This window comes from Bemisia tabaci, chromosome 10 (assembly GCF_918797505.1).
Source record: "Bemisia tabaci chromosome 10, PGI_BMITA_v3".
NCBI lineage: Eukaryota > Metazoa > Arthropoda > Insecta > Hemiptera > Aleyrodidae > Bemisia > Bemisia tabaci.
Window position 1 is genome coordinate 37,248,970 of NC_092802.1, and position 27,028 is coordinate 37,275,997.

General features: G+C 39.6%; 2 protein-coding genes across 3 annotated transcripts; one reads left to right on the forward strand and one right to left on the reverse strand.

Moving 5' to 3' along the window:
• Positions 1–190: 190 nt before the first annotated feature.
• LOC109044583 (UDP-glucosyltransferase 2) lies at positions 191–26,023 on the reverse strand. Of its 2 annotated transcripts, none has more exons than XM_072304853.1 (5): positions 25,898–26,023; positions 4,316–4,917; positions 3,258–3,483; positions 1,633–1,852; positions 191–605 (listed from the first exon to the last, which is right to left on the reverse strand). In XM_072304853.1, exons 2-5 carry the CDS (start codon positions 4,898–4,900, stop codon positions 320–322), a joined length of 1,317 nt encoding a protein of 438 aa, XP_072160954.1. In that variant the 5' UTR covers positions 4,901–4,917; positions 25,898–26,023; the 3' UTR covers positions 191–319. The 2 variants fall into 2 exon arrangements, with proteins under 2 accessions (XP_072160954.1, XP_018917940.1); XM_019062395.2 differs by lacking the exon at positions 25,898–26,023 and adding an exon at positions 6,652–8,108.
• Positions 10,260–27,014, forward strand: LOC109030053 (UDP-glycosyltransferase UGT4). Its single transcript, XM_072304854.1, has 6 exons — positions 10,260–10,479; positions 12,460–12,861; positions 18,881–19,467; positions 22,643–22,862; positions 25,726–25,945; positions 26,720–27,014. Exons 2-6 carry the CDS (start codon positions 12,606–12,608, stop codon positions 27,000–27,002), a joined length of 1,566 nt encoding a protein of 521 aa, XP_072160955.1. The 5' UTR covers positions 10,260–10,479; positions 12,460–12,605; the 3' UTR covers positions 27,003–27,014.
• The last annotated feature ends 14 nt before the right edge of the window (positions 27,015–27,028 follow it).

The window sequence follows — 27,028 nt, forward strand, 5'->3', positions numbered from 1 at the left end:
TAGATGCAACTATTCGCACTCAGTGGATGTCCATGTTGCGTGCGCCAGAAATGAAGGCGCTCTGGCCAACTTCACTTGACACGCCTTACGGCGCGATCGTAACTTGTGCTTTGTTTCATTATTCCAATACGATTTTGTTTCTTCCGTCCGTGTTTTTGTGAATCTAACGTCCTAGTAATTTAAGGGATGGAAATTGAAGCAGAGAATAATCTGGGTAATATTTGTCTAAGGTAATCTTATTTCCATTATTAACGATTTTTTCAGGGCAAATGATGAAAACCAGACATTCAGCGAATCAATACTCCAATAAAAAAATATTCTAGTTTATTTTCTCTTTCAATAATTTAGGTGCTAGGAAAAGTTTCCTGAATATTAATGAGAATAGTTTCACAAAAATGTACAACACCATGCAAAACATGGCGGAATATATTACAATAACGTCGATTAAGAATAACTGATACCACGGTATGTAAACTGCCAGGGGTTTAAGGTGATGGGCACCGTTATGCCGTATAACGTATTCTATCCAATAGATAGCGGTGTCTAAAGATGACATTGGTTTGTCTGTAAAGATTCTTGAGGCCCTGCTTATGTTTTTCTTGAACCTGGAAAAAATTGATGACTGATCAGTAAACATCGGAGAATTTGTGAATTTTTCCAGAATAAGTTATAGATTTTAGCACAGGTTCCTCACGCCACCAAAAGTTAACTCAGAAAATTAACACATGGACTCTGCCCAACAGTGCGTGGCAGGAAAATATGAAGAATTTAATTTTATCTTTCGTAATAATCACGCTTTTTGTTTTTTTTTTCGATAATATTTTTAACCAAATCGAAAGTTTAATCCTATGGACAAAGATGGCAAAGAGATAATGTAGGGATTCTGGTGGAATCGAGTGGTTAAAAGAGACGAATAAAGTCAGTAGTACACTAACTAGCGGCAACCTATGAGGAGCCTTATACCTAGTCCATCATTTTGCCTCTTAGCCTATGACAACCACCTGCCTCGACCAATAGGATCGCTCCATTTTCCCTTCGTCCTCTTTGCCTATAGATTGTCTATGCATTTCACGTATCAGCCTGCAATGGAAGCGAATCTACGCGCACGATCGTTCCATACACCTTGCGTCTTCTTTGTCTATTATTTTGTCTATCAATGTCAACAATCAGCCCGTAGGGAAAGCTTAAAACTGTGGACACGGAGGAAAAATTCCCAAAGTGCTTGTCGGGATATCCAGTTAATAATTTCGTCGTCGGAATTCATCATTGAGACAACCGGTAATTCCACCGTACCAATGAAATTCTGGTCGCGCGCCGCGCCGGCTGGGTGTCGCATGTAGAACAACGTAAAGGAAACCAACGCGCCTTCAATAATTTGTGTATGCAATGAGGACACGCGCAGAGTACGAATAGTGGTATCCTGAATTCTATGGTAATTTCACACAACGCAAAGCTACGACGGCGCCAACGCATGATCTCGCACATACGTGGGCAAGTGTGATAGAATAGATAGCGCCTTCAATATTTTGCTATACACCTCGGACATTCTTCGAAAACGAATTGTTGCATTCAACGATTTATCACAATTCAGCGGGCGCTGCCAAATTGTATTGATCATGGCTAAAAATTTACCTGGGATCCCTCAAAACTGTCTGAATCGCCCAATGCAGTGATTCTTCTGTTATATTTGAGTACGACAGATGCAGGCCGTATCCAAAATGCTGTGCGTTAGCTATATTATTGTCTTGATCTGCGAAAAAGGGCACCCCTATAATTGGAATAGCGTAGCGTATTGCCTCCATCGTGCTCGACACCCCTCCGTGGGTTATGAAAAGAACGCAATTTGGATGCGCTAAAAACAAAGAGAAAGTAAAGATGGATTACTCTGCTGTGCTGAGGAAAAACGTCGTATGAACATTCGAGAGTTGCCAACTTTCCCCCGATAAAACATATCTTTTTAAGGAGACTTAGCGTTTTTTTTTTGCTTGACATTTTCAGATATTCTAGATTGAATTACAAACAAAATAGTCTGAAAATTTTGAAAAGAATTATGCAACATTTTTCGAGAAAAATTAGGTTTCATTGAGGGAAATATGGCGATGTCTGAAGGTTCAGACGGCGTTCTTCCTTAGCATGGCAGTACTAGACTGGATCGGACGATCGGACGAATTTAACAGTGGCGTGGCGTGAATTGCGATATATCGATTTTTGCCATTTAAAGCTATGGTAAAGAATCGATTATTAAGGTGTTCGCTGCGAACACCTTGTTTATCGATCCTTTTCCATAGGTTTATATGGCATAACGATCGATATATCGCAATTCACGCCACGCCACTGGAATTTAACCGGTTTCTGCATGACTATATCAGACGTTGTCTACTTGTTTCTCAAGATTCATTTTTAGTGTATTTTCCAAAGGAAAAATACACTATTTTATCAGGAAACTGACCTCATAGTTTGTAAATATGTCTATGGCCAAAGTGCGAAACCAAGTATCTCCATTTACGACGTTGCAGATTTCATGTCATATACTTCATGGTTTTCTTGAATAACTATTCAACGTAATTCATCGAAAACTTCCTCGATTATTCTTCTCCATTAGCATTATATCCTAGACAAATTCAAGGTATGTTGGCTTGTTTCTCCTCGAAAAATAAAATAAAATGCAGGCACTTTGAAACACCGTAATAGAGAAACGTGGTTTCGCATTAAGCCATTCATATCTTTCACAATCCGAGGAAAATTCAGAGAGACTTTTCGAGAAATTTTGTTGTGTATAGTTTTCTATTGAAAAAATGAGACATGACAGCGGGATCCAGCGTTCGCAAAATTGGATTTCCTCCATTTGAACCTGTGTTGAATAATCGATTATTGTCGGAGAACCCGCAGTCTGATTGTTGAAATTTTGTGTTTGTCGGGTAGACATAGATGACATAAGTTAAAAGGCGGAGCGTGATCGGTCGGCTATGTCTTATCGCTGTTTTGTCGTGCCTTTGTCAGGTGAAATGGACGACTTACTGTCGGAAACTTAGGAGGTGCAGTTAGCTTGTCGAGCGTTCCACCCGACACAGGCACGACAAAGACATAAGCCGATAAGACATAGCCGACCAATCACGCTCCGCCTTTAAACCTATGTCATCTATGTCTACCCGATGAACACAAAATTTCAAAAATCAGGCTGCGCCTCTCCAAGAATTGACACATTTCCACGGGCTTAAACTGAGTTAAACGTACGAAAACAACTTCTATAAACTTACCCAGGATGTTTATCTGGTCGAACCGATCCCTTATATGAACATTATTTGGTATGTCAGAATCAGTGTAATTGGTATCTGCTTTCCATAGTACTATCTGGTCCAACTCTTTGAATACGGATAAAAATGCCTGGACGGTCCTCTTACGAAGGCCACTCGCTTTCAAGACCGATCCAAAAGAAAAGTAAACCACTCCCTTTGCCGCTTTGTCCATCATACTTTTCAATTCCTAGGATCATGAATAAGTATTGTTACAAAGAGGCCTATGTACAAAGTAGGTAGAGTCGTTCCTCTCCCAGTGTTTTTGATGAATTTCAGGTCCTAACCACTTTTCTTGTTGGACCCTCTACTGATATCAGTATTGTACTCTAGTGATATCCTAAAATATAATTTCTGCTGATACAAATTGCCCAAAGACAACTGGTCCAGGTCACAATTATTTATAGTAGGGTCTATAGTGGTTGTATTTTTAGTTTCACTAATATTCCATTTTACGTATACACATATACTAGCCGTTCTGGACGCGCTTTGCGCGTCCAGAACGGCCAGCCAAGGGGCTGCGCCCCCTGGACCCCCGATCACTCGCTACGCGAGTGACATTCGACTCGCTCTGCGAGCCATTTTTTTCATTGGCTGTGCACTGTTTTCATTGGCTCTCATGAGGAAAAATGTCACTTTCTGCTGTCTTGCCTGAAACTACGTCATTTTTTACGCACTTACGGCTTTCTCATGTGTCTAGTTTTTATACAGTTAAGATGATTTGTGCTGTTTTAGCTATATCATTGATTTCATCTAAAAAAGATTATACGAATTTTCAAGGAAACTCGATTTCGAAAATTTGACACTTACTTCTCTCTTTGATAGGTATCAAGGCAGTAATGTTAATACCAGTGGCGTGGCGTGCTTTGCGATATATCGATTGATCGGCCTTTTGAACTTACGGAAAAGGATCGACAAACAGGGTGTTCGCAGCGAACACCTTAATAATCGATTCTTTATCATAGGTTTAAATGGCAGAACAATCGATACATCGCAATTCACGCCACGCCACTGGTTAATACCTTGTCTAAGGGCGTAGGTTCTTTGAGGTGTACGCCTGATAGCTCAACAACATGCGGAGGATACAATTTAGCCCCGTCCAAAGCTGTGTTGCCGGTCAGAAAAAACAGCGAGATATTCCGGAGCATATCCGTAATGCGAGGAAGAGGACCTGGAATATACCTGGCCAGCAGGGCATCATGCTGCGGGTAGTACCAATATTCGTCGTAAAGCATCTTTGCATAAATATACAGCGCATTTTCCATTCTCTGTAAAGTGCTCATTTGACCTGCATATGGAAGATCTTTTAGTGGCAAATATGCAACGGAATTCGTCAAGCCGATATACCGAAGAATTTCCTGTGAATAACCGAAGGGACAGTACGTCACTACGGGGGCTTTGAAGAGGTGTCCTAGAATGACCAGAGCCTCCTGCCACATGAACGCCTCCGTGAAGATCAAATCGAATTTGTTATCGCCATGAACTAGATCTTGAAAAACTGGAGATTCGAGAACCTGCGGTATTATTTTGTCACCCAACGTCTTTGCGATGTTGACTCCACCCAAAATTCGCAGGGGTTGTTTTTGTTTATTGATGGCTTCCTCCATTAGCCATTTGAAGAAGTCTGTTGAGGAAAAACGAAAAAAAAGCATGGAATCATAATGTATTTAAAGCCTGGAGGAAATGAGGATGATAGGAACTAAACCTTTAACACCTTTCAAAAAATTATGTTCCGCAAAATAGGCTTTTCTTTGTTCGAAATTCGATCGGAGAGATCAAATTCTGAGAAATTTCCCAAGAAGAAAAAAAAGTTTTGCCACTTATCAGTATTATTCAGACCTCTGAATTTATTTTGAATTGATTCCTGAAATATGTGTACTTAATTTTGAACTGTGTGCTGCATGCGTGCTTAGTGTTCATACCGTGGCCGGATTAGCCACGGTGCTGTAGCTCTACAGGCCCCTCTGAGCAATTTGTTGTTCTACCACCACTGTGCTTTCTTTATTAGTGGGCTTTCCTGTGTTCGAAATTTGATCGGAGTGATGCAATTCCGAGAAGAAGCTGTCCAAGAAAAAAAAAATAAAACTTTTTGCCACTTATAAGTATTATTTAGACCTCTGAACTTGTTTTGAATTGGTTCCAGATTTTTCTGAGGTGTCAGTCATGGATTTTTATCTATGGATCTACGCAACTTTCTTCAAATGAGTTATCCACTCGTACGGGAAAATCGGATTAGAAATCCGACCAGATCCTTTAAGGGCACTTGAACTTTAAAAGAAAGAATTAGAAAGCTCCTAAGACTAGAATTTTTGGTGTCATAAGGCCCATAAATAATAGGCTTTTGGGCCCCTGATGACAAGTGGGGTCTGAGAGCCTGATGGTACAGAAGAGGGCCAGACCCCCTGGACTCCCCCTTCGTTTGTCTATGGCAATTGAGTTGAGCCATGAGCCATGAGCCATTGAAGTCGAGGATGCCCAGACTGGAGACTCTTAGCATCTGACGACGGAAGAAAATGAAACGCAGTTACTAAAACTATCCCTCTGTACTGAAAATCTTGAAAATAGATAGAAATTTTCCAAGAAGTATACTTCTTTGAAAATTTAAAAAGAATTCTACAGTGTCCCAGCGTGTTTCTGAAAATCTATTCATCTTTTGCGAAATTTTTAGGGTGAATTTTTCACTTTTTCTTACGAAACAAGGGTTGCATGTGAATTCGTAGTGGTTTATAACGGGTTACACGGGCCCCCTCCGGGGCCCGGGCCCCGGTACCAGGGACCCAGTATCCCCCCCTTGTGGCGGGCCTGCCTTCATGCACGCTGGGCTTGTCGATTTCCTTTGACATTTCTGCAGTGGTGAATGCATAGCTGAAGTGCGCTACAGCTAGAATTGTATATAGCAAATGGGTAATTTTTATAGGAGGATTATAAACAAACAAGTGGTTAGAAATGAAAACAAAATACTATGAACTATGCAAAACGATAATCCGGGTATCGGAACTTGGCTGATTTGAAAACGCCTTCAAATGCGGCGTGATACCTCACGCATTCCGGAGAGTTCAAATAGTTGTATCATTGCGCCTTAGAAATGCGACGGAAGATTACAATTGAAATAGCCTTCATGCACGCTGGGCTTGTCGATTTCCTTTGACATTTTTGCAGTGGTGAATGCATAGCTGAAGTGCGCTTCAGCTAGAATTGTATTTACAAGTGGGTGGTTTTTCTACGAGGATTAAAAATAAACAAGTGGTTGGAAATGAAAACAAAATACTATGAGCTATGCAAAACGATAATCCGGGTATCGGAAGTTGTACCCGCAAGCACTCTCGGTCCCTGATCGCTATCTGGCCCTGGTTCTTACCTTCGGGTCCCGCAAAAGGGTCAGTCGAGAGATAGTAATGTCGCAAATGATCCATTTGAATCTTCGGAGGAAATGGGCTGACAACCGTAACATCGTGGCCGCGCACAGCCAGGGCCTCAAAAATGGGCTCTACTTGCATGTAATGACTCCAGAGTCGGGCAGGCAAAAACACGAGAATGTTGTGCGCATGACAACCACATCTAAAACTGATCATAACTACCATCACTAGGAACTTCAAAATCATAGTGGGGATTTATTAAAATTGCTCTGTGGCGATTAAAATATTTAACCGGAGTAAAATTAGGAATTGTTCATTAGCTGGACAAGCTGTTCTTGTGTGATAGAGTTTACAGAATATTCCTTTGAAATTGGTAGAATTTGCTGCCTATCAGGTTTTAACACGCACGTCAATAAGTAATAACACGGGTCGTTTGTTGCAGAAATTGTTCTTCGTTGGCATACGCACAAATTTAGACACAACTAAATGCTCACAATGTTGACTTAAATTTCATGCAATATCAGGAACGTTGTGGTAAGCTAAGTAAACTAGGAAGCTATTCTTTAAGACAATCCCGATGTAACCAATCTTAATATTGGATAAATTAATCTCTGTATTTAATAGCATTCACAGTAGCACAAGAGAGGAATGATTTAGATTTTCATGAGGTTATATTGTGTGAATGATTTCGGGAGCTACGATTTAGAAGTCTGAAAAATATATTATATAAGGGCACTCGACCTACCGAAATATGCAGAGAAACTTGGGTGCCAAACCGTGCAGAAAATATCCCTGCGTTAATGAAAACTGATTTCTAAGCAATAGGTAACACGAAAAGTCGCCGGCAAAAAATTGGCCCTGAGACAAATATGCAGCAAACTTCAGGGATCCTTTTAAAAATTTAGAGCACGATACAAAAAACTCGCTTGCGTAAGAACTAAGAGCAACTAAATTGATTTTGGAACTAGGGACATGCATTCAGGATACCTACTAATAATTTAGGGTATCCAGACGGATAAGAGATACCACATTCAAAATAGGAATCAAATGATAGGAACGACGGACGAATCAATTTTTTCTTCCTGATTCCTGATTCACGAGAAGAATCAAAATATTTTAATCTGGTATCCCTAATTTGATATTCTGCGAAAAAAAGCTGAAACACTGCAACATTGCAAATAATTCAATGTTTCATTGGGAAAAGCTTGATAAGCTCAAGAGCCACTTAAGATTGTACGGTATGTAATCCTCGAATCAAATTAGGTTCTCACATGATACCAGCCGACCACGTTATCGCTACAGCGAAATATACAGGTTTTAATATTAATGAATTGCATCAATGTATAAAGGCTGTGCTGTATACAGGGTGATCCATAAGTCGGGCACCATGCGTCTAACCACTAGGGCTCTTGCTACTTTTCAGGATGATCTGTGGCGTGGCGTGCTTTGCGATCTATCGATTGTTATGCCATTTAAAACCATGGTAAAGAATCGATTATTAAGGTGTTCATTGCGAACACCCTGTTTATCGATCATTTTCCATAGGTTTAAATGGCCGATCAATCGATATATCGCAAAGCACGCCACGCCACTGAGGATGATACTGTTAAACTTTTCGGAAGTCTTAAAAACCAGTTTCATTGACCTCGAAGTACCCACAAAATTTAAAGTCTCTATCTCAATTGGTTCAAAAGTTACAGGGGTGTTGCCTGATGGTATAGTGGTACGGGACTTTTGGATCAGTCGCGTGGCGTACTTAGCGATAACTCGATTGATCTACCACTTAAACCCATAAAAAAGGATCTGTACACAGGGTGTTCTTCACGAACACCTTAATAATCAATTCTTTACAATAACTTCAAATAGGGAAATATCGAAAATCGACATTCACTCCTCTCTACCGTTATGGATCACTCTCTAGATCAGATCGTTTCAGCCGATGAGAAAAGGAATAAGGGGACATGCTGAAACTTTAATTTTCTTAGCTAAAAAAAGTTATTCATGTTTTCAGAAGATGAATGCTAAACGAAATAAATTGTACTGAGTTTACCACGTTTTGTGCCCTTCCACCCCAGAAACAACCGCAGCCGTTTACCTCAAAATTGTTGACATTGGAAGCTGTAGCTTTAAAGCCAATGATAGCTTAATAGTCAATGATGTGTTAATAAATAGGGCGCGAGCGTAGTAGGTTTCATTCATTTAATAGGCGATAGCTTAACTAATACGCTCACAACTCTGTGTATCGCTTATGGATCGATAGAACTGTGTGTTCCTCGGATAGATAACTGTTCGCGCTCCTTGATATGTTTGTTGCCTACACGACAGAATTGAAGGCGACTTTAAAGGAGGCGATACCTGCCAATACTGCCGTACTAAGGAAAAACGCCGTATGAACATTCGAGAGTTGCCAAATTTCCTACGATGAAATGTTAATTTTTGAGGAAAATCGTGAATAATTTTCCTTGAAATTTTCAGACTATTTAGATCAAATTACAAGCAAAATTATCTTAGAAATTGGAGGAAAAATATTTAAAAAAATTCCTGAAAATTAGTGATTAACCGGAGGGAATTTGTCAACACCTGAAGGCTCATGCGGCGTTTTTGCTTAGCACGACAGAATAGCTCTATTTTTTCTATATATTTCCAGCAAAACTGGAGCAAGATGAATGTGTATTATTCGGATAGATACATTCGATCGCGCTTCGTGGTACGTTTTTTGCCTGCGCCGCGGAATTGAAGGCGAATTGGACTGCATTTTGCAATTCGGACCTATAAATTCTGGCTCATCTGAAAAAACACTTATGTGCATAGGAAAACTAATGGCACATACGTTGTTTTTAAACCGGGCCGGAATTTATAGCTCCTAATTGCAAAATGTGGTCCAATTTCAAGTGGACGACATTTATCCATACGTTTACGCACCTTTTTCGGAGCTGGATCTATGTCAGACTTTTATTGCTTAATAAGGACTGGCGAGGGAAGTTGGGGGAGGGGGGGTGATCTGAGAGGGAGCGTTGTGTCGACTTTTTTTGGGGGGGGGGAATTTGCGTGTTGTAAAAAATTTCGGAGCCCTAGGACAATTTGCGACCCTGAAATATTTCCTTTCCTGAGTTATTTTTATACATAATATTCTCCTGATAGAGGAGAAAAATCGCAATGAGGTTTTTAAGGAATTATGCTGACCAGTATTCCAAAGAAAAAATGAAGCTTTCAGGAAGTCTCCAACGTCACAAACAGAGACTCGTAGTTTCGTCTTTCGTCCATTTAAATACCAGATTACGTTGTTTTTTACCGTTTAAAACCTCTTGAAATAGATCCCTCCTACATTCGGACTGCAGTTAAATGACTGAGCTCAAAAAAACCGCCACCGTTGTCACTTGGGTCTTGAGACCCACGAGAATACATGCATGACGAGGACCATGTTAAAACGTAGACAATTCCTTTTGCTTCAAATGAATCCAATTGTTTTGATGCTGGGAATTAGGAATAAATTGACTTGTTAAAAAGGTGCCGGTCTTTCGTGCGTCCACATAACGTATCAACCTCATGGAGTTCAAGGCCTCTTCAGATTTGTGACGTCGGTACAGCGGGAAGTGGACTCAATTGGCAGTGTGCTCGGATCTCGTGTTTCGTCGTTTTGTTTCCACCGATCGTTTAGATCTTTGGTTTAAATAATACAATATTACATTAGAAATTTACATTTAAAATTTGTACGAATTTGTTCAATTTTACTATCGTCTGGTTTCCTCCGCATTTTTTGAATGTTCCCTGTTCTTAATATAGCAGATCGTTCTTTGGGATGATTCACATCATCTCGAGTGCTGTTTATTGTGAGGGGATATTGGTTTATTGGTGACCTCTACGCACTCGATGTACAAATCGCGCACTTTCCGTCCACTTTTTTTTTTTTTTCCAGTGTCAATGAATCTCGCCAGACCATAAAATGAAAGTGAATTTCAATTGGAATGGTTTTCGAATACGTATTGAATTGCGTTGAATTTAATGGCCGGAAAATGATAAAACCCTGATCATTTATCATTATTATTTATTTTTTGTTTTACTTGAGATTCCCGGAAGTGCGGAGTTTAATAGAACGCGAGTGATTGTAACCTTGGAGATAAGTGACCGATTCTTGATTTTTTTCTTTTTTTGTGTGTATGTCGCACTGGGTGGTTTTAAAATTTCCAAGGAATCACCCAGATCTGTAGTAACGTTTTGCCATACAAAACTGCACAAGAAAAATTTGGGGAAAAAATTTGGAAGATCTTATGTGAAACTAAAACAAGCAGTTCCAACGCCAAAGCGTTGGAGGGCGCTTCTTTAACAATGCGCATGCGAAGAACGTTTTCATACGGCCAAGCGAGAGTATTGCGGACGGACGATGTATAACAAATTGCCTACGTGAAGGTGGTCCGGCAGCAACATACCCGCCGCTAGTCTCTGGAAAACAATAGAAAATAATAGTTGCGTACGTTGCCAGCGAGCGCGCTGCGAGCGCATCTGTTTCAATTACCTAGCATCGAGTCGGGCCTCTAACTTTCTATTCTCTCTGACATAACCTTAAACCTTCAACCCAGAGCCGCAAACAGCTGACCAGAGACAAGAGACCCTCCACTGGCCTCCTAGCGACAGGTGGAAGCTTTTACTTTCGGGGTTTCAACAATTCCTTATGGACAATTATGAGCGAGCAACAGTCATCACCATATTTTCGGTAGAGTCCCTTTATACCCAGAGTTAAGACAACTCGATTATCAGCTGACTGGCAGCCGGCCTTGGCTGGCCATGGAGGCCGAAACGAGTGCACCCAAACGAACGATAATGAGGGATAAGGATCAGGAATCCTGAGATGTCTGTCACACAAAAACAACAACATCAACAAATTGATCAATTAAAAAGAAAATGAGATTGGTTTGTGAATAATTTCTTAATCTCTTTTCATTTTGGACCGATGGAAATGACAATTTACTCTTGATAAACCACAATTAGGTGATATTTTCATTATTCTTGTTCACATTCGAGGTACCGCCATCTTGGTGCACTCGTTTCGGCTTCCATGAGCGAGAACCAATCAGAATTGGATTTTTTTTTAGGCCACTTTCAGCCGAACCAAAAGTGAGTTGTCTTAACTCTGGGTATAAAGGGACTCTAATTTTCGGCTGTTGACTTACCTACATGGTCGATGATGAGCTTCGGATGACGTCATAAGCCAAACAACTTTCCCAAACGTCGGCCATTTTCGGCTTGTTTGCAAAACGAAACTGCCAACACGTTGTTGAACATCAACCATGTAGGTAAGTCAACAGAAGAATGCTGAAGTCCCGAAAGTAAAAGCTTCCACCATAGCCAAGTTACTAGTGGAGGGTCTCATGTCTCTGCAGCTGACGCTTGACGATGCTGCGCCGAGAAAATGAACCAATCACAAAATAGCACAGTAGCACGTCACTAAAATGAAGAGATCACGTGACTGCTCGTGATTTTTTCGAATCAATCTGAAACTACAACCTCGAATATGAGGCATTTAAGCATAACGAAGCCCCAAAATAGTTTAACCAGGTAATACGTCCGTGCGAGATTGTTATGCTTAAAAGCAAAACATTTCACGAAAACTTTTACGAATACCAGATGCAGAAGAAAATCAAATTTTCCCGGGTGTACCAGAATGGCGTCATTACCCATAAGGCAAAACGGTATGTAGTATAGTACATGTTACATCGGGGGAGTCGAACGGCTGGAAAGGGCGCATCTGGTACCCAGAAGCGCCCAAAATTATTATTGAATGACATATTTCCTGTGTTGTTTTGCTGATCTAGGTGATGATATTTGTCCTCGTGCAATGCTTAATGGAATGTTATACGTCAGTATAACAGTAATTGATAAGTGTTGAATAATCTATACGATTCATTCTTGCTAAATCGATTAATTTATGAAAAAAGTCCTCTCAATCCGATAAACCAAAATGAGAACGTGGGCATTGTTGACATGTGCTATATTCCTGTGCGGTTTTGAGGCAGTACTGTCGGCCAAAATTCTGTTTCTATTTCCGCTCCCGTTTGCGAGCCATTATCGGATTTTCACTCCCCTCATCGACGAACTCGCCTCCAGAGGTCATAACATCACCGCTTACACATCCGAATATTTCAAGCGGAAAGATCCAACGCCGAACTTCAGAGAGATAGTGGTTCATCTTGGTCCTGACACCCCTAATATTGATGGTACGTTCTCGTGTGATCTTCTACCTGCGGGCCGATCACTGAAATTGATAAACAAAGACAAAGAGGGAAAAAAAGGGAAATAGAGTGATCCTATTGGTGGAAGCGGCTGGTTGCAATGGCCAAAGGAGGTAGGTAATAGACTACACTGAAAAAAAATATCGGTGTATTTACCAAGAAAAGGGTAAAATTACCAAGAATTCAGGGTTCTATTTGATCCCAGTTTTTTATTGGTAAAATTACCATTTATGGAATTGGTAATTTTACCGAGAAATCTCGGTAAAATTATTGACTTTCTCGGTAATTTTACTGATCCCGGTAAAAACGCCAATATTTTTTATCGACTGTGGTCGAATTACCGAGATAAAATGGCAAAGTTGCCGGGAATTGATTACCCATAGAAGTGGTATTCTTACCTGAAAAAAACAGTAAAAATACCGGTTTTTAGGTAAGCTTACCAGTCTATTTTGGTAAAATTACCAATAATTGGTAAAAAAAAGTGAGATGGTAAAATTACCAACGGACCTTAGTAAAAGCGCCGAGAATTTTTTTTCAGAGTAAGTAACGGCAACCCACGAAAGACCCGATAGTTCTTCCATCATTTTCTCCCTCAGTCTATAGGAACCACCCATTTCAATCAATAGGATCACCATGTACTCCTTATTTTGTCTATTGCTTTGTCTATCAATTTTAACAATCAGCTCGTATATACTGCCGTGGTAAGGAAAAACGTCGTTTGAGCCATCAGGCGTTGCCAGATTCCCTTCAGTAAAAACTGAATTAACTGAACATTTTTCTAATGTTTTGCTTCAAATTTCTCAGACGATTTTGTTCGCAATTTGATCTGAAATACCCGAAAATTTCAATGAAAAATATGTGTAACTTTCCTAAAAAATACATTATTAATCTAGGGAAATTTGGCAACTCTCGAATGTTCATACGGAGTTTTTCCGTAGCACGGCAGTGTAGTACTTACATTTGGACTACATTTTGCAATTTGGACCTATAAATTCCGGCCCGGTTTAAAAACAACGTATGTGCTATTAGTTTCCCCATGCACATAAGTGTTTTTTCAGATGAGCCAGAATTTATAGGTCCAAATTGCAAAATGCAGTCCATTCTGCCTTTTTGTAGATGACGTCTTAGGTCCCGAGTAACACAATGTCATGAAATTATTGAAATTATCTTGAAATTGAATGTAATACACTTGAGATTGTTCTGCCATGAAATTTCAGTATTTATACATCGTTTGGTCATTGAAACCCCACTGTAACCATCGATAGAATGCAAGTTCTATCCGCGACAGAGGCAGATAAAATGTATTGCAATAAATGGAGCTCATTCGAATATTATTGTGATAAATTTCAATAAGAGTAGCTCCTTCAATTTGAAAATAGACGACAAGCACAACTTCCCTATGCAGTAGCAATAATTTCAGAATGTGATTGTAATGTATCTGCACTACTCGAGGTGAAAGCCTTTTCGGGTGAAGCGCGATAATGTTGACAGAATTTTTGTAGCATGAATACACGCGCGGTGGGCTTGAAGCAAAAAAAAAAAAACCAAAAAAATCCGACAAAAATGTACCCAAAACGGGTTTTAGGGGGTCTTAGTCTATGGGGTACGGGTCAGGGTACGTGTGGACTTAAAATCGCGAAAAATCAAAATCTTGGCTGATCCGAATTTCGAGATACCGCAATTTGAAATTTTCATAGTGAATGCAAGTTTTCTACCGATTTTCATCGGCTTTTTTATTCATTTGTCCTTGGAGTCTGTGTCGATCGGTTCACGTTTTTATTCTTCGTTCGATTCATTTCGATCCAATACATACCCTTTCGTTACATGCAGACTTCCTGTCATACTCTTTTTTTCAACTGAACAATTCGCCTTCTTCTGCGTCTGCAGCAATTGTTGTTACGAATATGTTGTGCGTGCTTATTATAACTCATTACATACTCGACTCTCTGAAGGCGTTTTTTGTGCACAAGTAGCGCAATCTGTCGGAGAACGAACCAAGTAGGATCGATCGCTTCGTTTTATCTCACTTCTATTGTTCTCCAACAGGGTGCTCTACTTTCGCACATTAAACGCCTTCGAAAAGTCAAGTATGTAATGAACTGGGATCAGCACGCACAACATATTCGTAACAACAATTGCTGCGGACGCAGCTGAAGGCGAATTGAAAACAATCGAATAAAACAAGTTGAAAACCATGGTCTCGCGTTGATCTCTTTCATTAATATTGTTACCAATAGAAAGTGTCTTAAAATTATGCTAACTAACTAAACTAGATGTAATGGTTATTTTATGGGGGATTCTGAAAAATATTTTCAACATAAACTAAAATATATGAGATATGATTGATGCTCCGCAGCCCGTGACAAGTTATAGAATACTCGTAATAAAACAAATTACACAGCGTGTATAAACGCTAATTTTCACGTAAATATCACCAAAACGTTTCGGCTGAAAAGACAGCCATCATCAGTTGGATGAAACAATACGAAATTGTGAAAATCTAAAAAAGTAGAACTTGGCTGTACCTTTCAAAGCGAGAACAATACTGTCATGCGATATTGTCTAGGGAGAGAAAGCTATTTTTTAGGAGAGAAAAATATTCCCCAGGGAGAAAAAACTATTCCCCGGGGAGGGGAAACTATACCCTGGGGAGGGAAAACAATTCCCTGCGGAGGGAAATTATACCCTGGGGAGAAAAAATGTTTCTTTCAAGAGAGAAAACTGTTTTCTCGGGAGGGAAAATTATTTTTTGGAAGGGAAAACTATTTTCTCGGGAAAGGCAATTATTCTCTCGGGAGAGACAACTATTCCCTCGGGAGAGAAAACTATCCTCTCGGTATGGAAAACTATTCTCTCGGAAGAGAAAACTACTCTCTTGGGACAGAAACCTGTTCTCTCGGGAGAGAAAACTGTCCTCTCGGGAGGGAAATCTATTTTCTCGGGGGGAATACTATACCCTAGGAAGAGGAAACTATTTTTTCGGGAAAGAAAATTTTTTTCTCGGGAGAGATTACTGAAGCATAAACTGAGTTTAAATGCAATATAAAATATACCGCGTCACAAATTTTCGGTCCTAAAAAGTCTTCCTACAAATTTGTTGTTTCGAGGTCGTTTTCGATTCGCCTTCAGCTTCGTCCGCAGCAATTGTTGTTACGAATATGTTGTGCGCGCTGATCTCAGTTCATTACATACTTGACTCTTCGAAGGCGTTTAATGTGCGAAAGTAGAGCACCCTGTTGGAGAACAATCGAAGTGAGATAAAACGAAGCGATCGATCCCTACTTGGTTCGTTCTCCGACAGACTGCGCTACTTGTGCACAAAAAACGCCTTCAGAGAGTCGAGTATGTAATGAGTTATAATAAGCACGCACAACATATTCGTAACAACAATTGCTGCAGACGCAGAAGAAGGCGAATTGTTCAGTTGAAGAAAAGTGTGTGACAGGAAGTCTGCATGTAACGAAATAGTATGTCTTGGATCGAAATGAATCGAACGAAGAATAAAAACGTGAACCGATCAACACAGAATCCAAAGACAAATAAATAAAAAGCCGATGAAAATCTGTAGAAAACTTGCATTCACTATGTAAATTTTTAATTGCGGTATCTCGAAATTAGGATCAGCCAAGATTTTGATTTTTCGCGATTTTAAGTCCACGCGTACCATAGACTCACCCCCTGCAAACAATTTTTGGGTACATTTTTGTCAGATTTTTTTTTTTTTTTGCTTCAAGACCACTGTGAATAATAGGACGTTCCAACTTAGTTGAAGTCGGATGTTTGCCGCTTCCATTATTGAAATGGAATCTTAATATCTAAAGTGAAAAATAGAATGAAATTGTGAATCAACCACTGTACTAATTGCGAGGGGCGTTGGTTCATTTGAAAGGTGTTGTTCTCAATGCTTCGGGAAAACTATAAATTATTTTCTGGGGTTCGTCCCCGATTTTTAAATCCCTAAAAACTCATAAATTGGATGAGGGGAAGTAGGGGTTTTTTGTTTTTTGTTTTTCGGAAAAGTTTTGTTGCTACGCATCTTACTTTACTATTTGCTGTCTTTTTATCAGCTGTTTTCATTCAACAATCATCATTAAATGATGTTACCTCCAACACTCAACTGCCATCAACTTACATGTTTCTTTTCCCGCGTTTTTTTTACTCTTTGTCATATTATCTCAATAACCTCCAATTTTTTTTCTCATTTCCAATCAGAACGTTTCACGCTGTTAGTTATATTTCCTTTTCAATGTGTATTAATATGTTTATTGTTTCACGCTATTAGTTATTTTCTTTTCAATGTGTATTAATATGTTTATAACTAATTTCCATTTTCTTTTCATCCTTTTTCTTCTGATTTTTTTTTTCTTTAAATTAGTATATGAACTTCGTCAGTTATGATTTTTTTAAAAGAATAATAATTTTTAAACGTCTAATTTTAAACTGGAAAAAGGAAAAAAACTTCTGAAACAGAAAATACGGAAAACGGAAAGAAGAAAGAACAGGAACAAGGAGAAGAAGAATAAAAAGCGGAAGAATTGGATGAAGATAAAGATAGAACAGAAAATAAAGAAGAAAAAAAGGGAGCAGACAATGAAGAAGAAAAAGAAGAAAAAAAAGAAAAGAAAAAAAGGAGGAACGAAAAAGAGAAGAGTTGAAGGAAAAATTGGAAAATAGCAGGGCAGAAATCGAAAAAGAAGAAGCAACAATTAAAAGGAAAACAAAGTAAGGTATTTAGAAGATAAAAAAACCGATACTTAAAACTTAGTTTGAAAACAAAGGTAAAAGCTTAAAAAGAAGTTTGCATGAAGGTTTAAAAATAATTTTAATTTAAAGTTTACAAAATAAACTTACAATTTTTGAAAAAAAATGTTATATTTATTACTTCAAAGAAAAAATTAGGACCAATTCAAAGACAGACCAGAAAATTAAATGAAAGTAAATAAATAAAAAAAAAAAAGACATGTGAAAGGGAAAGGTGTACATGAAAAATAAGGGGCTGCGAAGCAGCCCAATAAGCCCCTAGTAGTATTTCAAAAGCAGCTATTTCCATTTCGACATGGACCCTGACACAATTAAATACATGCGTGACGGAGCCGATGTCACAATTTTTGAAATAGGTATTGGGTACTAAAGATTTCATGTACCAAATTTGGCAAGGAAATTCAACGTAATAGAGGCAGGCTTTTTTCAGAGGAAAAATATCGTATTCGATACTGATATCAAACTGCCACGAATAATATATTTTTCCTCTAAAAAAACCCTGCCTTTGATACTTTGAATTTCTTTGTCAAATTTGGTACATGAATTCTTAAGTCTCATGACAACAGAAGTACGATCTCAAAATTCGAAAAAAATGGCAAGTAGCTGAAATTATGGAACGAGTTGATGCGATATATCGCACGTCGCTCTGATACAGCAATGGCAACCGTCGAATCACCTTAACTTCTAACCTTGTCTCATGAGTTACGTATTAGTCATAGAGAAAAAAAGGAGGTGTTTGCATTTCGGGCATCTTGGAATTTTTTGATGCATTGATGACGTAGGTGGGTACAGCGACGTTTAGCTAAATATGAAAAACGGATCATAATGTCCGATTTCTTTACTTAAATCAACTCATTATATAATTTCAAGCAATTTTTATAGAATGACTTTTTACTTAAATTACACCATTTCCAAGGAAATCGACAGGATAAAAACGTCGATGTACCCACCTACGTCATCAAATCATCAAAAAATTCCAAGATGCCCGAAATGCAAACACCTCCTTTTTTTTCTCTATGCGTATCAGTTATGTATTCCTACCTCGGTCAGTTGCATGCTCATTTTCTCGTTTTAATTTTTACATGTTTTAGCTTCTGTTCCAGTTGAGAATGGGCATGTAATTGGCCCGAAACGTCCTGGTTGTTTTATGTCTCCTCTAGCCTTGTATACCCATTTGTTTTTTGTATTTTAGTGTGTTTTTATTGTTATCTATTAATTGTTTCTCAAACTCAATGTTGAACAGATATCGACGTGATGGAACTGGGAAGGATGTCCATCGTCCGGTCCACGATTCAAGAAGTGGCCACTTTCTCGGCCGTGACCGAATCGGCCCTCAAAAGCGCCGAACTGCAAGATCTGATGATGTCCGAGGCCAAATTCGATCTGATCATAATGGAGGCGACATCCGTACAAGAGGCCCTCCTGGCTTTCGGTCATAAATTCGGAGCTCCAGTCGTGAATTTGCACCCTTTCTATCTCTCAGTGGGGATGGGGTTGATGACCGGAACTCCGAACCCCTTGTCCTGTGTCCCGGATTTTCGGGTGCCTTACACGGATCATATGAGTTTCTTGGAGAGGACGCACAACGCCCTCATAGGGCTCTTCGATGTGGTTTATGGGAGTCTTTGGCATGTCCCGCGACAAGAGAGTATAATGCGGAGGAACTTCAAGTACCCGGGCTCGAATATGCTGCCCCCGCTCGAAGAATTGTTGGCGAATATTTCCTTGCACCTCGTCGACGCACACCCCATGATGTACGTGCGGCCGTACAGCTTCAATGTCATCGATGTGGCGGGAATGAATATCAAACCGGCGCAACGGCTGCCTCCAGTAAGTTTCTTTACGGAAATGGGTCATCACTGAACACAGAATCCTGTTTTGTGTTTTTACTCGAGTACTCTGTGGGTACCGGGTTACTCGTGATCACGTCATTGAAAAAAAATCTCGGTGTATTTACTAAGAAAAGGGTAAAATTACCAAGAATTCAGGGTTCTATTTGATCCACGTTTTTTTGGTAAAATTACCATTTAGGAATTGGTAATTTACCGAGAAATCTCGGTAAAATTATTGACTTTCTCGATAATTTTACTGACCCCGGTAAAAACGCCAATATTTTTTATCGACTGTCGGTAGAATTACCGAGATAAAATGGCAAAGTTACCGGGAATTGATTACCAATAAAAGTGGTATTCTTACCTGAAAAAAAACAGTAAAAATACCGGTTTTTAGGTAAGCTTACCAGTCTGTCTTGGTAAAATTACCAATAATTGGTAAAAAAAGTGAGATGGTAAAGGTACCAACGGACCTTGGTAAAAACGCCGAGAATTTTTTTTCAGTGCAGTTGCGCTGATCACAGAATCCTGTTTTGTGTTTTTATCGAGTAATCTGTGGGAACGGGTTATTTGTGATCAGTGGCATGGCGTGTTTTGCAACAAATCGATTGATCTGCCATTTAAACCTATGGTAAAGGATCAATAGACAGGGTGTTTCCAACGAACACCTTAATAATCGATTCTTTACCATAACTTCAAATGAGGAGATATCGATAATCGATCATTTACGCCTCACCACTGTTTGTGATTGATTTTTTACTCTTATGAGTACTATATCGCAGTGTAAACCCTGGTAAAAATTGGCAGTAGAATCTGTGTTCCAAAATACCATAGACTTAAAGCCGGCTGTAAGATTTCCAATAGCTTCTATAGCCGGCAACACAATTTCTTATAGCCTTTTATAGCCGATGGCGATTAAGCAACAGCCTGGCGATAAAGTGTATGCTAAACGTTACTAATTACGGATGCTAGGACTTAGTGAGTTTTTGGACTACCGCTCTCTTTTTGGGCCGTAGTATCTTGATTTATTTTGCGAGGAAAGCTCCGTACTTTTGAAGGATGCCTGCCATTCCTAATATGTTGGAGCGCCTTCAATTTCGTATGATACTGTGCAATACCTCTGGTGTGAAATAGTTGCTTCAAGCGTCGTGGTACGCTGCGGCGTGGCGCGGCTGGCGGGCAGCCAGCGCGAAACGCGCACTGGCGCCTACAAACCTAACAGGGATACTTCACGCATTGCGCAATGCGTGAAGTATCCCTGTTAGGTTTGTAGGCGCCAGTGCGCCGCCGCTGCACTTTGTGTTAAGCTCTAATATTTAATCTCGTGGATTCAGCGTTTTTCAACTCATGACTTTGAAATGTTTGCACACTCTGTATGGATTTTTAATTGATGAAAAAAAAATATGTAGTAAAGGAAAATATAATGTGCGTTCTGTAAATATTAAGGTGACTCCGTACAAACTTAAGGATTTACAAAGCACACGAATTTCTACACAATTTCTTATAGCCTTTTATAGCCGATGGCGAAAAAGCAACAGCCAGGCGATAAAGTGTAAAGCCCGGCGATAGGAACTATAGCCCGGCTGTATAATTTTTTATCGCTTCGTGTAGCCCGGCCGTATGATTTTTTCCACTTTCTACAGCCCGCTATATGTATGATTTTCTATCGCCTTCTTCAGTCGGCTATAGGAACTCCTATGGTATTTTGAAACGCAGCTCCTATCGCCAATTTTTACCAAGGAAGTGAGATTAGTCAGTCGCACTGGTCACAGAATCGTTTTTTGGAGCTTGATTCTTGTAGATTAGCTAAAAATAATAAGATTTGTCTAAACAGCAATTTTCTACGTTCATATATAAACCGAGCTATTGCCCTTAGAAAAGTTAGGGTTTGACGCCATCCATCACGGTAGTGACACCCTTAATTGGTTTCTTCCACCTTGCGTTCATCAGTCGGTGTGACGCAAATTTGCGCTGGTTGTTCAACGTTAAACTCGGATGAAAGCAAGGTAGAAGAAACCAGGGGTATCACTACCGCGGTGGAGGACGTCAAAAACCCGACTTTTCTAAGGGCGATATTTCGGTTAATATTGACGGGAAAGGGAATGCTCTCTAACGCATGAGCCCTGGCCACAACGTTCTAGGCATATGCCCATGGCTCATGAGTGCCGCATTCAGTTGGCACATAGTTCTGTTTGACAGAATTTAGAATCCTGCTTTGCCATTTTTCCAAAGGGAATCACACCCCTTTTAACATTGTTTTTTATCCAGCTTTCTAGAGCACACCCCATCTTTTCCACTCGTCTATAGTTCCGTTCGGCAGAAATGCGTCTAATTAAAGTAAATATATGGAATGCGTTTGGACTGAATTTTCTTTAAGACTTTACAACGCTGAAAGCGAAAAATTCCAGAAAATTCACCCAATGGTTTCCTCTCTAAAATATTTGGAAATGGTAATTCTGAAACACACCAAGAAATGCCCTCTCTGCGCCCAACGCCTGAATTGGACGTATTTCTGCCAAACGGAACTATGTGCATTGAGACATGAGCTCTGAGACCCATAAGAATACATGCATAACAGGGCTCACGTCATAACGCACATAGTTCCTTTTGCAGAGGTGAAACTGCAAAAATACATATCTCGGTTGCGTTGTTTTAAAATCTCCTGTCCTATCTTGCTTCTCAAAGGCAGACCGAACCAGAATCTGACTTGAAATTTTCACAGAATATTCTTCACATATAATAAACAAAAAAATCACCAAAGATTTCAAGAAATGACGCTTAGTAGTTTTCCGAGTAGAAAATAAAATATGATTAGAAGTCTGCAACGCCGCAAATCGAGATACGCATTTCTGCACTTGCACCATCAATCAATTGAATTTTATATTTTTGTAACAGAACTAGGAAAAATGGCATTTTGAATCGCACAGAAAAAAAAAACGATCGACTTGAAGTTTTTGTCCGAAATTTTTGGCGTGGTCAAACTGGGCGCCCGACCTATCGTATCGATTACCCCAAGAATCCTTTAAAAAATTTTACTTTTATTTTAATTAACATACATTACATATCAACATACAAATAAATCAAACATAGGAGAAAGTGCCAATGTGCTTGGTGTTTAAAACGAAATAGCTGTACATAGGCTTTCAATATTTATTATTTCTCTTCATTTTCAGGACTTACAAAAGTTCATGGATGAAGCCCCAGAGGGCGTTATATACTTCAGCCTTGGATCGTATATACAACCGAATATGCTCAAAGAGCATGTTAGGCGTGCTTTTGAGGAAACATTCAAGAAAGTCAAATATCGAGTCATTTGGAAGCAATCAGAGCCAGTTGAAGGTGCAACCGAGAATATTCTACAGAAGTCCTGGTTACCTCAAAATGAAATCCTTGGTATGAACCATATCAAACCTATAATTATTCATAGGGTACATTTTTATCGAATGGCCCAGGTAGCACAAATAACGAAAACTGAAATAAAGTTGCAATTAAATAAGATGAAATTGCAATATTTTTACATCATTTTTTCAATAAATCCCGAATTGAAAAATTCATCAATTCAGTTCATGTCTTGGACAGATAGGCAACTTGCAATGCCATAAAAGGTTGCAACTACTGTAATTTCAATTTCTTAGCATTAATTTTGAATAAAAAGAGCCCCTTAAATTAGTAGATAGGCAACATACATGACACTCGTATAAAGTAGACTAAATAATGTAATCCTACAATCGTAATTAATAGCAGCCTCTAGTGGGTGTACTTATGCAGTCGCAGTTCAAATGTTGCTTTTGTGGTACCGATGATTTTGGTACCGAAAGCATTGTTACTGGTACGTAGCACGTAGCTACATTATCACAGGGGTTGGGATAATGGAGATGTTGCATGTGTGAGGGATTTGCGATTTGACTGTTAATTCTTATGTAATAGTTCGCGAGAAACACGATGGTGCCACTGGTTCTCTCTGAAATCATCTCCCAAGCTCAAAAAAAGCTCTCAAAGTGAGGCCAAAATGGAGAGGATATCCCACGCTATCCTGAGAGTCCACCTCTACATCAAGACAAACTCTCCATGCAAAGATAGGGAGCAAATGCATTAGCAGTGATTGCCGTGTTTTCAGTTTTAGAGTCTCCAAATGAAGTGGCAGCCCTGTCAATGTATTTGCTCCCTATCTTTGCATGGAGAGTTTGTTTTGATGTAGAGGTGGACTCTCAGAGTAGGGTGGGATATCCCCTCCATTTTGGCCTCACTTTGAGAGCTTTTTTTGAGCATGGGAGATGATTTCAGAGAAAACCAGTGGCACCATCGTGTTTCTCGCGAACTTTTACATAAGAATCAACAGTCAAATCGCAAATCCCTCACACATGCAACACCTCCATTGGTATCACAAAAGTTTTTATAATATTGCAACGAGAGTGTGAAAGTAGATTGGACCAAGAATCCACCATAAGCATTTTGAGAGTACCAATTATTTTCATTCTGTGAATGGCACTTGCGATACTTTTCCCGGAAAATTACCATGAGTGGAAATCGGAGGATGAGGGCCTGCCTCCTCCAGAAGTTTTATACTTAACCTCTCAAGAAATGTGAGGGATTTTGCTATGTACGAGGGGCGTTCGTAAAGTAAGTATATATCTTTATTTTCTCCGGAACTAATGAAGATAAATTAAAACGGTAAAAAGTGTTTTAACCGTCATACTCTCAGCTTTTCAAAAAGCCTTCGTTTTTTAAATTTGGTCCACCCGTTCGCGAGTGACGTCATTTTTCCCGCGCCCATCTCTCGTCACCGCGTGTCCAAAATATTCGAGCGCGGCGGAGCTCCTCAGACGAGTACATGTTTTGGCTCCGGGATTTTGGGTCGCTCAAGGAATATTGCTGATCGATTTCTTAGGAAGAGGAAAAACGATCGATGCCGCAAGATATTGTGAAGTTTTGAAAAAACTTAATTCAGCGATCAAGCGAAAACGGCCCGATCTTTTGTCTCGTCAAGTTTTGTTCCTTCAAGACAACGCTAGGCCTCATGTGGCTCATGTGACTAGAGACTTGTTCGCCTCATTCAAATGGGACCTTTTTCCTCATCCATCGTACTCACCGAACCTTGCTCCATGCGATTTTCATCTTTTTCCTGCGTTAAAGAAGAGCTTGGGTAGCCGAAAGTTCTCCACCGACGCAGAGTTGCAAGAAGCTGTAAAAAAAATGGTTCCAACGACAGGATATGCGCAATTTTTTGAAGATTGAATCCACAAACTGCTAACATATAATCAGAAATGTGTTCAACTGGGTGGAGATCATGTCGAAAAGCAAGGTAAGACAATTCAAAGCCTGAAAGTTTCACATATTTATCCAATTAATGGTGTTACAACCTTTTTTAAAGTGAAAACGTGCGTACTCACTCGTCTGAGGAACTCCGCCGCGTTCGAATATTTTGGACACGCGGTGACGAGAGATGGGCGCGGGAAAAATGACGTCACTCGCGAACGGGTGGACCAAATTTAAAAAACGAAGGCTTTTTGAAAAGCTGAGAGTATGACGGTTAAAACACTTTTTACCGTTTTAATTTATCTTCATTAGTTCCGGAGAAAATATAGATATATACTTACTTTACGAACGCCCCTCGTAACTACGTGACATATCTTTCATCTTTGAAATTTTATCGATCGATATTTCGGTGAAAGCAGTTAAAAATTGCTCTTGAGACGACTAAATTTGGCTTTATTCTCGGGGGGAGGCCCCCTGGACCACAAATTGGTGCTAGGAAACTCCCTCTTACCCTCACCAAAGTAGCATGTCTCAACGGAAAAATCGCTATATATTGCGATTTTATCGGCGATAAAATCGCCAGGATCATCAACATCTGAGTGATTATCCTTGATCGATAAAATTGCGTTTCTATCGCCCGACAATTTATCGCAATATTTTCGAGATAAAAATCGCGATGAATGGCGATTTAATCCGATTTTATCGAGAAGGATTGATCAGGATTTTATCGAACCAAAAGTTGCCATGTGTAGCCATTTAATTCCCATATGTCGCAATTTTTAATGCGATACTATCTCGACATATTGCCACCTATATAATCGCGGTAATCAATCGATAAAATCGCTATTTATCGCGATCACCGCCACTTGGGTCCTTTGAAACACTCCTCAGACCTTCCCTCGATGAGCCCCGTCTGTTCGCCCCTCCTCTCACAAAAAGTTCCTAGTTCTACCCTTGAGGACATTAACTCCGTGCTGTGATTTGTTCCTTTTGGTTCCAGCCCACCCTAATTGTAAACTTTTCGTCACTCACGGCGGGTACAATAGCCTAGTTGAAGCTATGACTGCTGGCGTTCCAGTGTTGGGACTACCAGTATTTGTCGATCAACATCATAATGTGGCCTACTATGAGCACATGGGAGTTGGATTAGGTGCTGATGTCGAGAGTCTTACCGCTGAGGAATTTTCCGAAAAAATTGAAAGAATCATCAACACACCATCGTAAGTAACTAAACACACTGAGAAAAAAAGCTCAGTTTTATGAAGCGTCATAAGAGAGCAAATCCGAGTTCAAATGAACAAGAATGATGAATGAGTCAAGATGAAAGACAAAATAATTTGTCAACACAACAAAGACAAGTTACATAGATTAACAGATAAGATAAATCGTCTGAGCTCGGGACGGAGAGAATAGAATTCTAAGAATACTTTCTTACACGGAGAAAAAAAGTGAGGGGTTATCCCCTAAAATTGTGGGACTACCCCAATTTTTTGGATGATATGATGATATGGACATTTCTAATTAATTGTATTATTGGAACCGCAACATTTGGGTTAGTTACCTAATTTATTGGGGTACTACCATAATTAATTGGGGTACTACCAAAATTAATTGGAAATGTCCTCATCATCCAACAACCTCGTGCTTTTTTCCCGTGCAGATTCGAATGCAGAACATCCATCTTTAATTTAGGGGCTTGGAGGACAAGGCGCAAAAGTGCAGTTCATGAAAATTTTGAGATATTAATGATTTCAAGTAGGTAAAATTAGTCTTAATGCATATTCTATGAGGATTCGATCCCAAATTCCAATTTTGAAGTATCAAGAAGTCAATTTTAACTTTCTTCCCGCCAAAGGATCCATGTAACTTCGAAACTTCAAACATGTGTTCTCGAAATAGCAAAAACAGCACTTTTGCGCCTTGCCCTCCAAGCCCCTCAATTTACCCTCTCATAAAACGTGATTTTTTTTATTCAATTTCTCTTTTTTTGACAGGTTTGAAGAAAACGCGAAGCATGTGGCCAGAATTTATCGAGATATGCCCGAAACCAGTTTGGAGAGAGCAGTGTGGTGGGTCGAATACGTTCTGAGACATAATGGGGCTCACCACCTGAAACCGGTGTCCGTATCGATGTCTGTCTTTAAGTATTTTCTCCTGGATGTGATTGCATTTTGGTTATTTGTCGTAGTGATTGTTATCTACATCACATACAAACTTCCAGTTGTAGCCTTTAAGAAAATCAAGAGCAGAGCTGCCCGAAAAAAAATAAACAAATGAACAAGCCTCAAACATGGTTTTCGTTT

Coding starts and splice junctions, on each gene's coding strand:
- LOC109044583 (XM_019062395.2), bottom strand. CDS start 6,895: ATGATTTTGAAGTTCCTAGTGATGGTAGTTATGATCAGTTTTAGATGT. Junction 3,484..4,315: donor AACCTACGCCCTTAGACAAG/GTATTAACCAGT, acceptor TCATGATCCTAG/GAATTGAAAAGTATGATGGA. Junction 1,853..3,257: donor CGACCAGATAAACATCCTGG/GTAAGTTTATAG, acceptor CTTTGTTTTTAG/CGCATCCAAATTGCGTTCTT.
- LOC109030053 (XM_072304854.1), top strand. CDS start 12,606: ATGAGAACGTGGGCATTGTTGACATGTGCTATATTCCTGTGCGGTTTT. Junction 12,862..18,880: donor TGACACCCCTAATATTGATG/GTACGTTCTCGT, acceptor AATGTTGAACAG/ATATCGACGTGATGGAACTG. Junction 25,946..26,719: donor AGAATCATCAACACACCATC/GTAAGTAACTAA, acceptor TTTTTTTGACAG/GTTTGAAGAAAACGCGAAGC.